Here is a 12,730-nt window from a genome sequence, read left to right as displayed (position 1 = left end):
TTGCCAACTCTCCTTCTAGGCAGGACACCACATATGATAGGGATTCCTCCCTTCGACCTAATACGTTTCATAGCTGTCTTGAACTTATCAAAAAGCTCCTCACTCTTACACCGGCCAATATCATTGCCTCCTGCACTGAGGCAGATAATGGGTTTGTTCCCATTACCAGACAATATATTGTCCATCTCATCAACTATATCCCCACCCCAGCTCCTGGCAAACACACCCTCATCCTATTTTTATTTTTACCACAAAAAGCTCTCCAGGTACCGTACCTGGGAATCGCCAACAATTAAGGTTTTCGTACCTTCCTTGTCAGCCTTGTCCCTGACCATGCTAACGTCCAATTCGTCTATCAAAGGACTGAAAGAGTTGGTATACTTAGCTGTTGTTGTTGTATCCTTGGTGTGTTTTTTCACCACCAGTTTGGTCGTCCCTCTCCTCACAACCTTCCATTCGCCTGTTTTCGTCAGACACGGGCTCTTAAGTTTCTTTGATTTAGTAAGGTACAGTTTAGGGATCTGTAGATGCACCCGGCAGTAAGTAAGTAGTCCAAGAGCCCAGGCACTTTTAATCATGTGTCTGAGGCCAAAAGGTTTGAGGGTCGCGTCTGAATCAGAATTTTATGCCGAATCTGAAAATCCATTTCTTAATTGCCGCAGCTGCTGCGTTTTTGGAGAAAAACAGCGTTTTTTTGTTGTTTTCGCACCTTATTTTGGGGAAAAGTATAAAACAACGATTTTACTTCGTGGAGTTATTAAATATCCATTTATACTAGCATGTAGGGTATCAAAGTACAGATATTATCTTTTTGAACGCACATACATCAAAATAATACATGTAAGCTGGGTATCCATGGTAACAAGAGCTCTTTTGTGAAAAAAAACAGTTCTTTAATCGGTGCAGTCAGTGATTTCTCATGAAGGATGTATCGTCTATAATGTCACTGTGATACTAATCTTGTAAATTGGTTATAACCTCTGTATAACACTTATAGCAATACTTATTGCGAGTATGTGACTGCTATAGAATATTGACAGTAAAGTTTTCTCCACCCCCTGTCAGATTTTGCTGCCAAGACAAAAAATCTGGTTAAATGTCGTCCCATAGTTCCTGTCCTCAGGTTATGGTTACCTTAGGCAGAAGTGTACATAAAACTGAATCCCAGTTTTATGCAGTATACCATAATTGTAACTTATGAATTTGGTGTACTAAATAAAGCGCCAACAAGGCATGTTCCTTAGACTCTCATGGCCTAATTGTTATAATGTAGGAAAACTTAGACAAACTGTTCTGTTATGTCTCCAAAACATATTCCAATAAAATTTGTAGTGTCACAAATTAGTCAGAGTCACTGTCTGACTCATCAGAGGAGGAACAGTACTCCGTTTCATCTTCCTCCTCATTAGCCATATCTGTACCCACGTTATCATCAATGTGGAGGCATACATCTTCTGGGACCTGTTGCCCTTCAAACCAGTTAATAACATAGCGACCGTTCTCTAGCAGCCATCCATTTTCTTCTGGAGCCCACTTGTACGATTCTGGGGTAATTGCGTTTTTCCACATTGATGCTACCAGATTTGCACGCTTCAATTTCTCCAAGAGCACAGATTTGCATGGAGGCAAATTACTAGGGTCGGTTCCTTTGATTTTATGCAAAGGCTGAGATTTTTGTTTTGGTGCAAAATGCTGATCAAATAGCATATGTCTGGCTGTATTCACTGATGTTAGGTTGGGCTTCCCATACATGCTACAAACAAAGGCCTCCATGTCTGTTAACAGATCTGATGATATGTGAGCTGAATCTCCCAATTTGGCGAATGCTGCGATGAACCTTTGTTCCTTTTCCATTTAAGCTAGTATAAATGGATATTTAATAACTCCACGAAGTAAAAACATTGTTTTATACTTTTCCCCAAAATAGGGTATAAAAACAACAAAAAACACTGTTTTTCTCCAAAAACGCAGCAGCTGCGGCAATTAAGAAATGGATTTTCAGATTCAGCATAAAATTCTGATTCAGAAACGACCCTCAAACCTTTTGGCCTCAGACACATGATTAAAAGTGCCTGGGCTCTTGGACTAAAGTTTCCTCCCCTTAATTTAATTTTACACCACTTGAATTCTTCCCTGTATCCTCGCATGGCTGACTTTAAGGTCTTGCCTAGCAATAGCATACTGTAGACCAGACGAGGAAGCACCTCACTCCTGAAGATTATCAAATAAAATACAAATTAAAAATGTAATTTAAATATTTAAATATAAGATGAAGAATGGTTGAATACTGTACACGAGTATGAATAAAAACAAACGTGTTTTTGAAGGAACCCTTGTTTTTAATTATTACCCATGTAATGCCAAAACATTCTTTATGATGTCACAGCCTTCATAGATGATGCGTCAATCGGAGGCCACGAAGGAAATAATAGGTTTTAAGAAGAGTTCAACATCTTTCCTATATAGTCCTTGTTCAGAATCCTTGGTTATAGAGTTTGGTCAACTGGGTGATCGAAGTTCGGACCTCAGAGCCGGACCCTTGAAACGAGGGCTCCATATTGATAATAAAATGAGGACCCTTTCATGAATTAAGGTTCCTCCATATAATGTGATACTAATTATAAATCTTATCATTATGTGGGAGACAGCCCGAGAAGATTTCCCACCCGCTGAGTAATAACCATAGCTTGCTCCAGTCAGTGCTGCCATCTCCTGTACTAGTGTCCAGCTAACAGTGTAAACAATCATTCAACAGCTCAGACTCACCGTGTACAGAGTGCGTCTACTACTACTCACTTGACTCCACATAATTTCCTTAGAAGCCATGTTTAATTCAAATGCATATTAATTTTTTTCTTTCTTTCTACTATCATTAAGGTAAGTTATATCAAGATAAACGATGTGAATGAACCAAGGAATGAATGGTAATGTCTGAAAACAGCACTACACCAGAAGGATATTGATATTGAACCAGTTTATGGAAGATGTTGGAAAATTTGATTTTTTTTGTTGGGTAAGTCGTAGAAACAGGTGATTAAAAATGGAGAACAAGGCAAAAATCGTTCTAAAGCCATTGGAAAAAACATATTCCTAATACATATTCCTAACCCGCGGCCGAAATTGATTGAAAACGATTATTTTATAGTGGACTCTGTTTTGGTTTGTGCAAATATGTTAAAAAATTGATAAAAAATTGATATTTTTAAAATAAACGTTACCTAACATTTGTGGGTATGAAGAACAGACCTAACCAACCTAACCAAACAAATCTACCTAACCTTACCTAACATTCTCAACCCCCTAGGGGTTGACCAATATGTTTTCCCAGTGTATTTTGGTGTGTTTCAAAAGAATCGGACCTTCATTTTTGGCGGAAATTACTAGTTTTTGCTCCCCCACCCCTCCAACAGTAATGGGGGAGAGCCTGGGAAATCGGAGTTTTTGGGTGGGGGAGAAAACAAAAACGAGTCATATAACCTAACAAAACCTAACCTAACTCCAAGACGGGGGTTCCACCCCCGGACCCCCGGAAGGCCTAACCTGATCCCTAGCCGGGGGCACCGCCCCCAGACCCCCGGTAGGCCTAGCTTAAACTAACCTAAATGTTTCAGTAGTTAAAAACTTTGGGGAGCGCCATGTCCGAGAGTACAATACCTTAGTTAGAAGTGGTAGGACCAGGGATACGTAAGAATTGGATAGAATAATCATCTTTGTCATTAAACTCGGCAATAAACTTAAAATAATCGTAGGAGCACAAATGACAACCAACCTCCACCACGGCCATTGTGAGACTGGTCAATGAAATTAATATCGTTCCCACGATGCTTCCTTTGAAAAAATCAAATGTGATTGGTCAAAAAAAATTTGCTTGATGTTATCGATACCTCATTGGTCACGACTGGATGGCGTCAGTCAACATTGCGCATGCGTGATGCTCTGTTAACATCTCACAGAAGAAGATTGAAAACATAATAATTAATATCAATTAAATTCAATTGTGTCGCTATTATCAATTTCCGCTGTGTACATATGGGGTTCAAAATGCTCAGAATAGCGAGATCTAAATGTTTCAGTAGTTTATAACTTTCGGGGGCGCTATGTCTACCAAACTTACTATGATATGTTGAAATTTGAGGCATTTTCTGGACGTGAGATGTATCGGTGCTTGCTGAGCCCGGGCAGCGGAGTCGTCGCTTTTTTATTTATTTATTTATTTTATTTATTTTATTTTTATTTATTTTATTTATTTTTTACACTGGGATTAGCCCACCCGGGCACAGATCATTGACCTACAGCAGGGCCAGGGGGACGAAAATGTAATATAATAATAATAATAATAAAAATTAAAATTCTTAGTAAATAAAATTTATAATAAAAAATAAAAAATTAAATAATAATGATAACAATGATAATAATAATAACAACACTGTAATAATAATAATAATAATAATAAAGAACCATAAAGAAAAAAAATCACTACAGTAGTGAGAAGCAATATATGTATGTTGTGTTGTCAAAGTAAGAGAAACAATTGAAACCCTGCAACTGTGTGTAAATGAGGCAGAAAGTCAGATCAGCAACCTGGGACTTGGACACAATTTTTGTGTTGGCATATGGCAGCAGGGTCTACCATTAGACAATTCATTATGCTTCCAATATCTTCCCAGGCGGAACGTACCTCCCTGTTTGGTAGCTGCCTACTACCTACCTACTACTGCTCGTGGTGGCCCGTCACTTTGAGGAGGGTACAGGCGGGGAACTGGGCAATTGACATAAAGTAATCTATCACAATGTCGGCACAGCTCTTCAACCTGTCCAGCCAGGTATATACTCACACGCCATAGTTTCGTTGCTTCCTCTACCCCTACTCCTGACTCGATGGAAGTCGTAGCCTTGGCTTCATACTGAACGCCCCCCACCCACCGTTCAATGGTGTAATGTGGTAGCTCAAAGCTTCGCTGGATTTTACGAATAGCAGTTCATGATGTAATATTTGAGAGAATTTATGCACGATACAGGTTTTTTTTAGTGACTTGACGACACTTTATTTACCACCACTATAAGGGTGTGACCGTTGCCTTCCAAAAATAAAAAAAATGGTCCTACAATGCTGTTCAAAGTTTTAGTGTTGTGCATTTATCTAGGAAACACCCCTGTAAATTTTCTTGGAGATCGGTGCATGTTTGAGCTAGCACTGTTGGCTTTACAAAATAACAAGGAATATTATCTAATGAACAAATTTAGCGGAATTTCTTTTATTAGACTTATAAGATATACTAACACTAAGCAAATGACCGATCATATCAATCTTAATACCCCTAAAACAATATTATAGATTAGTACGAAATACAATAATCCCAATAATTGCATTTCTAGGTTCAAGACCCATTTCTCTCAACTGGCGTACAATGAAAAAAATAAATACTATTACCCCGCAATGCCTGGAGTGTTTGAGGAGTGCCAGCAGGAGATGGTGGACTTCTTCCGTGAATCTCGAGCCCAACCATTTACACGTGGTGACTACAAGGAGCTGGTAGAGCTTTGTCTGCTGCTTGTAACTAAAGGATCCGAGCCAGTGAACTTCACGATGGTCTACCCCGGCGCACTTCACAAAGCAAGGTGGATGGCTAAACTGCTCTATACCCTCAAGATTGTTCTTTTGTCAGGCCAGATCAAAGAGCAATTTCCCAAAGCCGAGGTTGTGACTAAAAGTCAAATCAGCAAGTTAGAACGGTTTGCTGTGTTCACAGTCGCTGTTTATGTCCCATGGTGGATTGTTTGCCCCGTTCCAGCAAGTGCGCCACTGAACGACTTGAATTTGGTCGAAACCTTGGCTGAATTTGCCCCATATGACGCCACAATAGTTGACAAAGCACGTGTGGCACTCGGTAGACACATTTGGTACCTAACTGAGGAGTTGGCCCCACTGGCTTTGTTCTCATACCAAGTACAAGAAAGGACAAAAGAGGAGATGAGGAAGGCCCTTCTTTGCCATGAAGGCACTGAAGTTACTAAAAGAGTGGCGCTCAATCATGGGGGCTATGGAAAGCCATATCTTCCCCCTGTCCCAGAAAGTGGCACTGCCCTGGTGGACCTAATTGGGCCTGACTCAAGCCGGTTCTTCACCATTTTAGGCATACCCTATCAGTTTCTCCACAGTCCAGCCAGTGAATGGGCGGATCATGACTACTACCTGAACATGAAACGGGTTGTGGACAAGCTTCAGGTCGTCAATGAGGCTGCAGAGCGTGGTGTAAAACTTTGCCATGACTTTCTTAATGTTGCCAGGGATGAGGAGCGCTTTCAAGAAGTCCTTCAAGTAGTTGAAAATGACAGACTCCGCGTTCCTAATCAGCGCAAACGATCATCTGTTTCTGAACAGAAATCATGGTTTCTTGCTCTAGAGAAATAATACCTTGTGAATATATGATAAAGCCCCTTAGTGTACCATGATAGAATAAGAATGATAACTTTTTTGTGCTAGTGATAACAGCTTTTAATTAAGACAGGCAAATGATTTGTGTTAATATCCCTTATGATGGTTGTGTAATCTCATATATAGGCGCGTATGCCGTATAAGCAAAATCTCTATTTTTCAAATTGTTGGTGCTCACTCAAATATGCATGAATCTTCAAAAAATTGCACGTGGGTATTTTTTATGTCTATGCAACACCAAAATTTGGAACAGCATTGTAGGACAAAGTTGGGGCAACTGTCACACCCTAACCACTATACTTAACCTCACTATACAAGAGGGACCTTTCGGTTTGCAGCCCTGACTACGACTTCCCTTGAGCCAGGAGTAGGGGTAGAGGGTGCATTGAAACTATGGAGCGTGAGTGTACCTCCGTCTCGGCCAATTTCCAACTCGGCCAGCCCAGTTAGCCAACTCTGCCCACCCAATTAGCTAACTCGGCCCACCTTGCACACTTCAAACAAGTAGTTGACTAGAGGTTCAGGAATGAGTTTGAGATTTGTTTTATGTCTCTTTTGGTTCACTGAAATACGAAGAGTATGAATGAGTGAATACTGAGGGTTCAATCAGTATGAAGGACTAATTTTATGAGTTTATGTTAGTAGAACTTGATCAATGAACCATGATTTACATTTGTAACTTGTACTTCTCCAAGTGATTTCGAATACAGTAGTTTGAAATTATTGCTTCCAGTAATTTGCCTACAATTGATGTTAAACTGATTGGACAGTACTACACCTGTTTTTAATGACATGTTAAGCAAATATCTCATCGGGACCTGGTGACTTATTAGGCTTTAGCTTGTCTGTTTGCTTAATAACATCATTACTAGTCACTACTATCTCGCTTAACCCATTTTCTTCATTATCTCTGTACAGTATATAACTGGTGCCTCGGGTATCATATTTAAATTTTAGGTAGTGAAAACTGTTGAAAAATATCTGGTCAGATTATTGCTCATTTCTCCGTCATTATCAGTTAGCTCGCAGGTATCTGACTGTATTGGTCCAATCTTGTCTGAGTTTTAGTTTGTTACATTTGAAAGAATCCCTTGGGGTTTGACATCACCTCCCTCCCTTGCTACCTTCAGTTCATTATTCCTCTTTGCTTTTCTTATCCCTTATAATAATCTCGGAGGTAAACTTCACCACGATTTATTCTCCAACCTATAGCCTTCCTTTGTCCAATAATATTCTTTAAATAATTATTTATCCATTTAGGGTCATTGTTGTTTGATCTGAGTTTTCCGTATGATATGTTCTGTCTTTGTGCATTAAGTAACACATTATTTAGACTGTTTATCAGTAATGTTTGTACTTTTATGCTGTTTTTTATCATTGTACTTTTATCATTCATGCAAAAATAAATGTGTAAACTTTTACTTTTTAATCCAAGTTGTTATCCAAGATGGTCCTAGTTGGATGTGGGCCGAGTTGGACTGTATTCGTTCGGCCATATCTGGTACTGAAAATTCAAATCTGCGCTCCCAACACATCCACACATTGTTAATTGGCTTATACAAAAAATTCTTGCCCAATAATAAGTCTCTTCTCTTTATAGCCAATAAGGAACTCCCACACCACCCCTGCACATGCGCTGTAGACGCTTAAGAAGCGAACTCGGAGGTTGTGGAGCACTGGCTGAGGGAGTCGGTGCTTCTCTGCGAGACGTAAACATCAAATGGCAAGACTTGTGAATGACCAAATATAATAATATTGGAAAATTAATATCTCGGTTTTCCTTAATTTCCGGCAGAAATATCACAGAAGAAAAATGTTTTAGAAATGTCTAAACATTACAAAATACATATTAATAACAGCAAGATAAAGACCTGTGCTTTACTATAAATTCACCCAGTTTATTTAGCCAGAAGAACACAGATACAGAGTTGAAAATAATAACAATATTAAAATGGCTGAGTCAGTTGAGAGCCTGAGCTATCTTGAAGGCACCTGATACATACTGTACATTTTCTTAATTTTTTCCACAGATGTTCTTATCATTATAATAAGGGTTAACGTGTAGACCAATGCTGCCAACGATTCCAGTAAGAATACACTGCTTTTCCACCATAATTTTTGTTGGGAATTGCTAGTGACAGTGTTCTCTTTTGGGGAAGTGTTTCTTTTTTATAATTTATACATTATAAAACAACTCATAGAGGAAAGAATAAATACATTAGGTTAGTTAAGATAACTAATATCTGAAATAGTACAAAACATTTTTCTGCATAAATTCTTTATTTTATTTACTGGAGGATGTTGATTTCCAGAAAAGCTGAAATGTTTGACCACGATTGAAAACATTAGTTTTTGTTGTTTTCCCCAGAAAAAATCCTGTCTTAAAAAAGAAAGCTTCAAAATCCATGCAGGAAAAAATTGTTGGTGAAATCATATCGCAAACATTTACCATATTAAGTATTTTTGGGATTAATATATAACGTTGTCAACACTTTATAACGCTACAGTAAAAGTCCAAAAAATCCTGATGCCAGGGAACCGGACCACCCGAGAACTGACTTTTCAAAAACTCAAACTTTTAAATTTATCGGCTTGTGGGTTATGTGATTGAGAAATGGAGTTGCTTTTAAAAAATTAATTTACATAATTCTAATCATGGTAAAGTAATTGTAAAAGGTGGCTCCTTAATGGTTTTGTAATTTAGCTGAACTTTGAAATGTGTATTTGGGGGCACTATGGGTCTTTGTGTGTATGTATGGAATGCCTGGCTGCTGGCGACAACAATTCGACTGCAATTGCCACTTTAAAACAAGCAATCAGAATTGTGACAATGTAATTTTTGAGTCTAATTTTTCCGTACAGATATTATAAGCCCTCATAATAATGGCCTTAAAGAGATAAACTTCGTGGTGTAAGAGAAAGGAAGAATTGATATTGAAGTTGAGTGAAAGTTCTTGAAATAATTAAGAAACTAGAATGTAATGGATGAAATGTTGTTCTCAATGAAACATACTATTAAAAGTCTACAATTTATGATATAAAAAAGGCAAAAGAATAAAATTTTTGAACAAATTAAGCTTGTTCTTTACATTAAAATTGTGAAAGGAAAAAAGTTTACATTGGCCCAAATTAGAAAATCTTGATAAAGTTTGTACTTGAATGGTTTTGTTAAAACAACTGAAGATTTTTGTAATGATGCTATTATACAAAGTTCTTTAAGATGAATATTGAATCAGAGTGAGTGTGACGGATGGTTAGGAATTTCAAGACTGTCATGGATAGACAGTTTGTTTACATTTTTGTCTGAGTGTGACTTTTTTTTTCTTTAAAACTTGTCGTTTTGATGAATGGCGCTTTTTGTAATGAATAAAATAATTGTTCATCTCTTTTTTATTTCTCCTTAAATTTTAATTTAAAAGTACTGCCTGAGAATCCAGTAAGAATCTGAAAACTGGTCCAATCTGAATCCGATTTTGGACTAGATTACAGTGGTCCTACTAAATTGGTTAAAAAAAATTTGGTTGACGATTACCTTCCGGTAGAATATTCATTCAAGGTTAACGAATTGTATTTAAATGTTTCTAATGCTGCTTGGCTTGAAGGATTAGCCTATATATAAAATCTTCTGGGTGTCTGAGTAAATATCAAGAAGGTTGTATTATTCAATAATTTTCCAAGTTATATATTAAATGATTGGTTTTAGCAATTTATTTAACATAATGTGAACTAGTTTTTGGTGTGCTTTAACAGCTATTTCAATTTCACCCAACAAGGCCTCAGTTGAATTTCTGTCAGTGGTGGAAACATTTGTTTGTGGGTCTTTTGAACACAGTGTTTTTTACGTTTTACAGTACAATGTTATTTATCTGAACTTTATTAACATATTGACAATATATAGTGCAGTGTAGTGTTGATTTAAAGAAAATAATCAGAATTACACTGTAGTGAACTTAAATTTTGTGGGTGAAATGATCTATGAAACTCTGTGATTTCTCTTCCATTTCCGCTCTCTTCACCTAATTTGTAATTCCCATCATCATCAACTGGTGGTTTACTACATACAAATTTAGTGTAAGTATATTTTTATCTTGCATTTTGTTTACTTTAAAATTTTCTGAGTTTTGGAATCGATTATCAAATCCTATTGAAATGGTTTGTTAGTTTATCAACCTATTAATCTGATTGTGTTCATTAACCGAGGACCATCTTGTATATAGTATAGAGAAAGGAGAAAAAGAATTATTAGATCATAGTTCATTGAAAGTGGGTTTAAAAATGGTATTTATTATATTTCAATCATCCAATTATTAGAGAAGGTCTTATCTTCAAAACACATCAAATACCATTCAGAAAATACTAATCCTAACCTAACCTAAACCTCATATCTGTTGAAACTTAAAATCCTAAAATTCAAACATTTAAATACCTTAATTTAGGTATCAGATCATCACCCAAGTCACCAAGTTAGTTAGTTTTGAAACTTGTAAATTCCTTTTTCCTACATTTTTAGGAATATTTGATTTAACATCCATTTCTATTGCAAATCGGCTTGCTTTTTCCCACTCAAATCTAAAAACCCCCACTTCCTTCTAAGGCTCATGATTTTAAGGAGTGGGGCAGTAACTCAGGAACGCAGATGATTGGAATTGAAGGAATCAAAACTAAAAACCAGTAAATAAATTTTAAGCTTGAAAGAGAATTGGGTACTAATTGGGAAATTCACCAATACAGTATTTAGTAGTTGCCAAAACCTAACTGAATATTGGAATAAGGCCTTAAAGAGTCAATTTGTAAATGCAAAACACTGGAACTATCCCACGTTGGCAGAAAGTTTAGACTTATGGGTGACAGGTAAGAGACTTACGCCCGTATTATTGAACAACATCTTCCCTTGAAGAGGTTCGTCGTGTTTCAACCCAAGTTTTAAGCTAAATGAGTCCTGAGGGACCCTGCAGTACTGTACTTAATGGTTATTGGACATCCACGATGATGAAGGAGTAGGAGTGTTGCAAGAACCTCTACCTAATCAGCTCGATTTTAGTGGATTCCAGGATCAGGATGAGGAAGTTGTCACTCATCATAGTCTTCAGTCACGAGCAGGGAGAACCTGTTGAGACTGACTTCATCCTGTCCCCATCTTGGCAGCCTCTTCCACCTGGGGCAAAATTGTTGGTTACTAATGGTGGAACCAGGCAACTGTCGACTCCCACGCAGCTGATTGAGAACATAGAGTGTAAGGATAATCCAAACAGGCCTTGGGTAACATTGGTAAGATCTAAGTCTTCTTTATTTTCAACCACATCTGATTCTGTGGATTCCTTATTCAAGGTATTTTGTGAAAATGTTTCTAAACTTCCTGATCTCTCAGCACTACAAAGAGACAGGAAGGCAAGGCAATTGTGGGTCCTCATTCTTTGTTTTTAGAAGGTGATACAACAATCTCTTGGCCTGAAATTTGCCCCAAAATGATCTCTGAAATAGATGAAGTCTGGGTTAACATATTGAAAGACTTAACATTCACTCCCTCAGATAGGAATGCTCACAAGTTCAGTTTTTTGAAGTTCCAATGCAATGACAAAAATAATTCCTTAATGAACTTTCCCAGTACAGTGGTCCCTCGGTTAATGAACACAATTCGTTCCAGAAGGTCATTCGTTAACCAAAACCATTGTTTCAATGGGATTTTGGGTAATTGGTTCCAGCTCACCGAAAATTGCATACAAAGCAAAAATAAATGCAGTAAAATACACTTACTTTGAGGTGTTTATGTAGAAGGCTCCTGGTTGATGATGATGATGATGGGAATTAGAAGTGGGGGTGGAGGAGAAGGGAGAAGAGAAGGAAGTGGCGGTGGAAGAGAAATCACCCCATGCTTCATGCCGTCATTTCACCCATAAAATTTTAAGTTCACTAGGTGTAATTCAAGATTATTTTCTTTTAATCAACACTGCAATGCACTATATATTGTCAATATGTAAAATCAATTTCACAATGACCATTAATTGTACTATAAACATGTAAAAATAGTTTATGTTCAAGAGAGTCACAAGCAAGATGTTACCTCCACTGACCAGAGATACAAACTGACGCCGTGCTGGGTGAGTCAAGTGGCTGATTGGCGCACCAAAAACCAGTTTCCTGTACTGCAATTATGTTAAATAAGTGTTAAAATGACTAAAAATTTTAATATAAAACTTGGAAAATTATTGAATAGTACAACCTTCTTGATATTTACTCAAATGGGAACGAATTTAAGCCCTAGAACCAATTACTGTATTGGCGGACTAATATTCC

General features: G+C 37.5%; 1 protein-coding gene across 3 annotated transcripts in view; it reads left to right on the top strand.

Moving 5' to 3' along the window:
* The first annotated feature begins 2,487 nt into the window (after nucleotides 1-2,487).
* LOC121876545 (uncharacterized protein T05G5.1-like) overlaps nucleotides 2,488-12,730 on the top strand; it is a 54,391-nt gene continuing 44,148 nt past the window's right edge. The window contains exons 1-2 of one of the 3 annotated variants that reach the window (XM_042381743.1): nucleotides 2,488-2,877; nucleotides 8,037-8,168. In XM_042381743.1, coding sequence (XP_042237677.1) covers nucleotides 8,068-8,168 — 101 coding nt within the window. In that variant the 5' untranslated portion in view covers nucleotides 2,488-2,877; nucleotides 8,037-8,067. The remainder of the gene's footprint in view (nucleotides 2,878-8,036; nucleotides 8,169-12,730) is intronic. The other 2 variants (XM_042381740.1, XM_042381741.1) reach the window with 2 other exon arrangements.

This window comes from Homarus americanus, unplaced genomic scaffold (assembly GCF_018991925.1).
Source record: "Homarus americanus isolate GMGI-L3 unplaced genomic scaffold, GMGI_Hamer_2.0 scaffold28, whole genome shotgun sequence".
Lineage (NCBI taxonomy): Eukaryota > Metazoa > Arthropoda > Malacostraca > Decapoda > Nephropidae > Homarus > Homarus americanus.
This window is presented reverse-complemented; position numbering and strand designations above follow the sequence as displayed.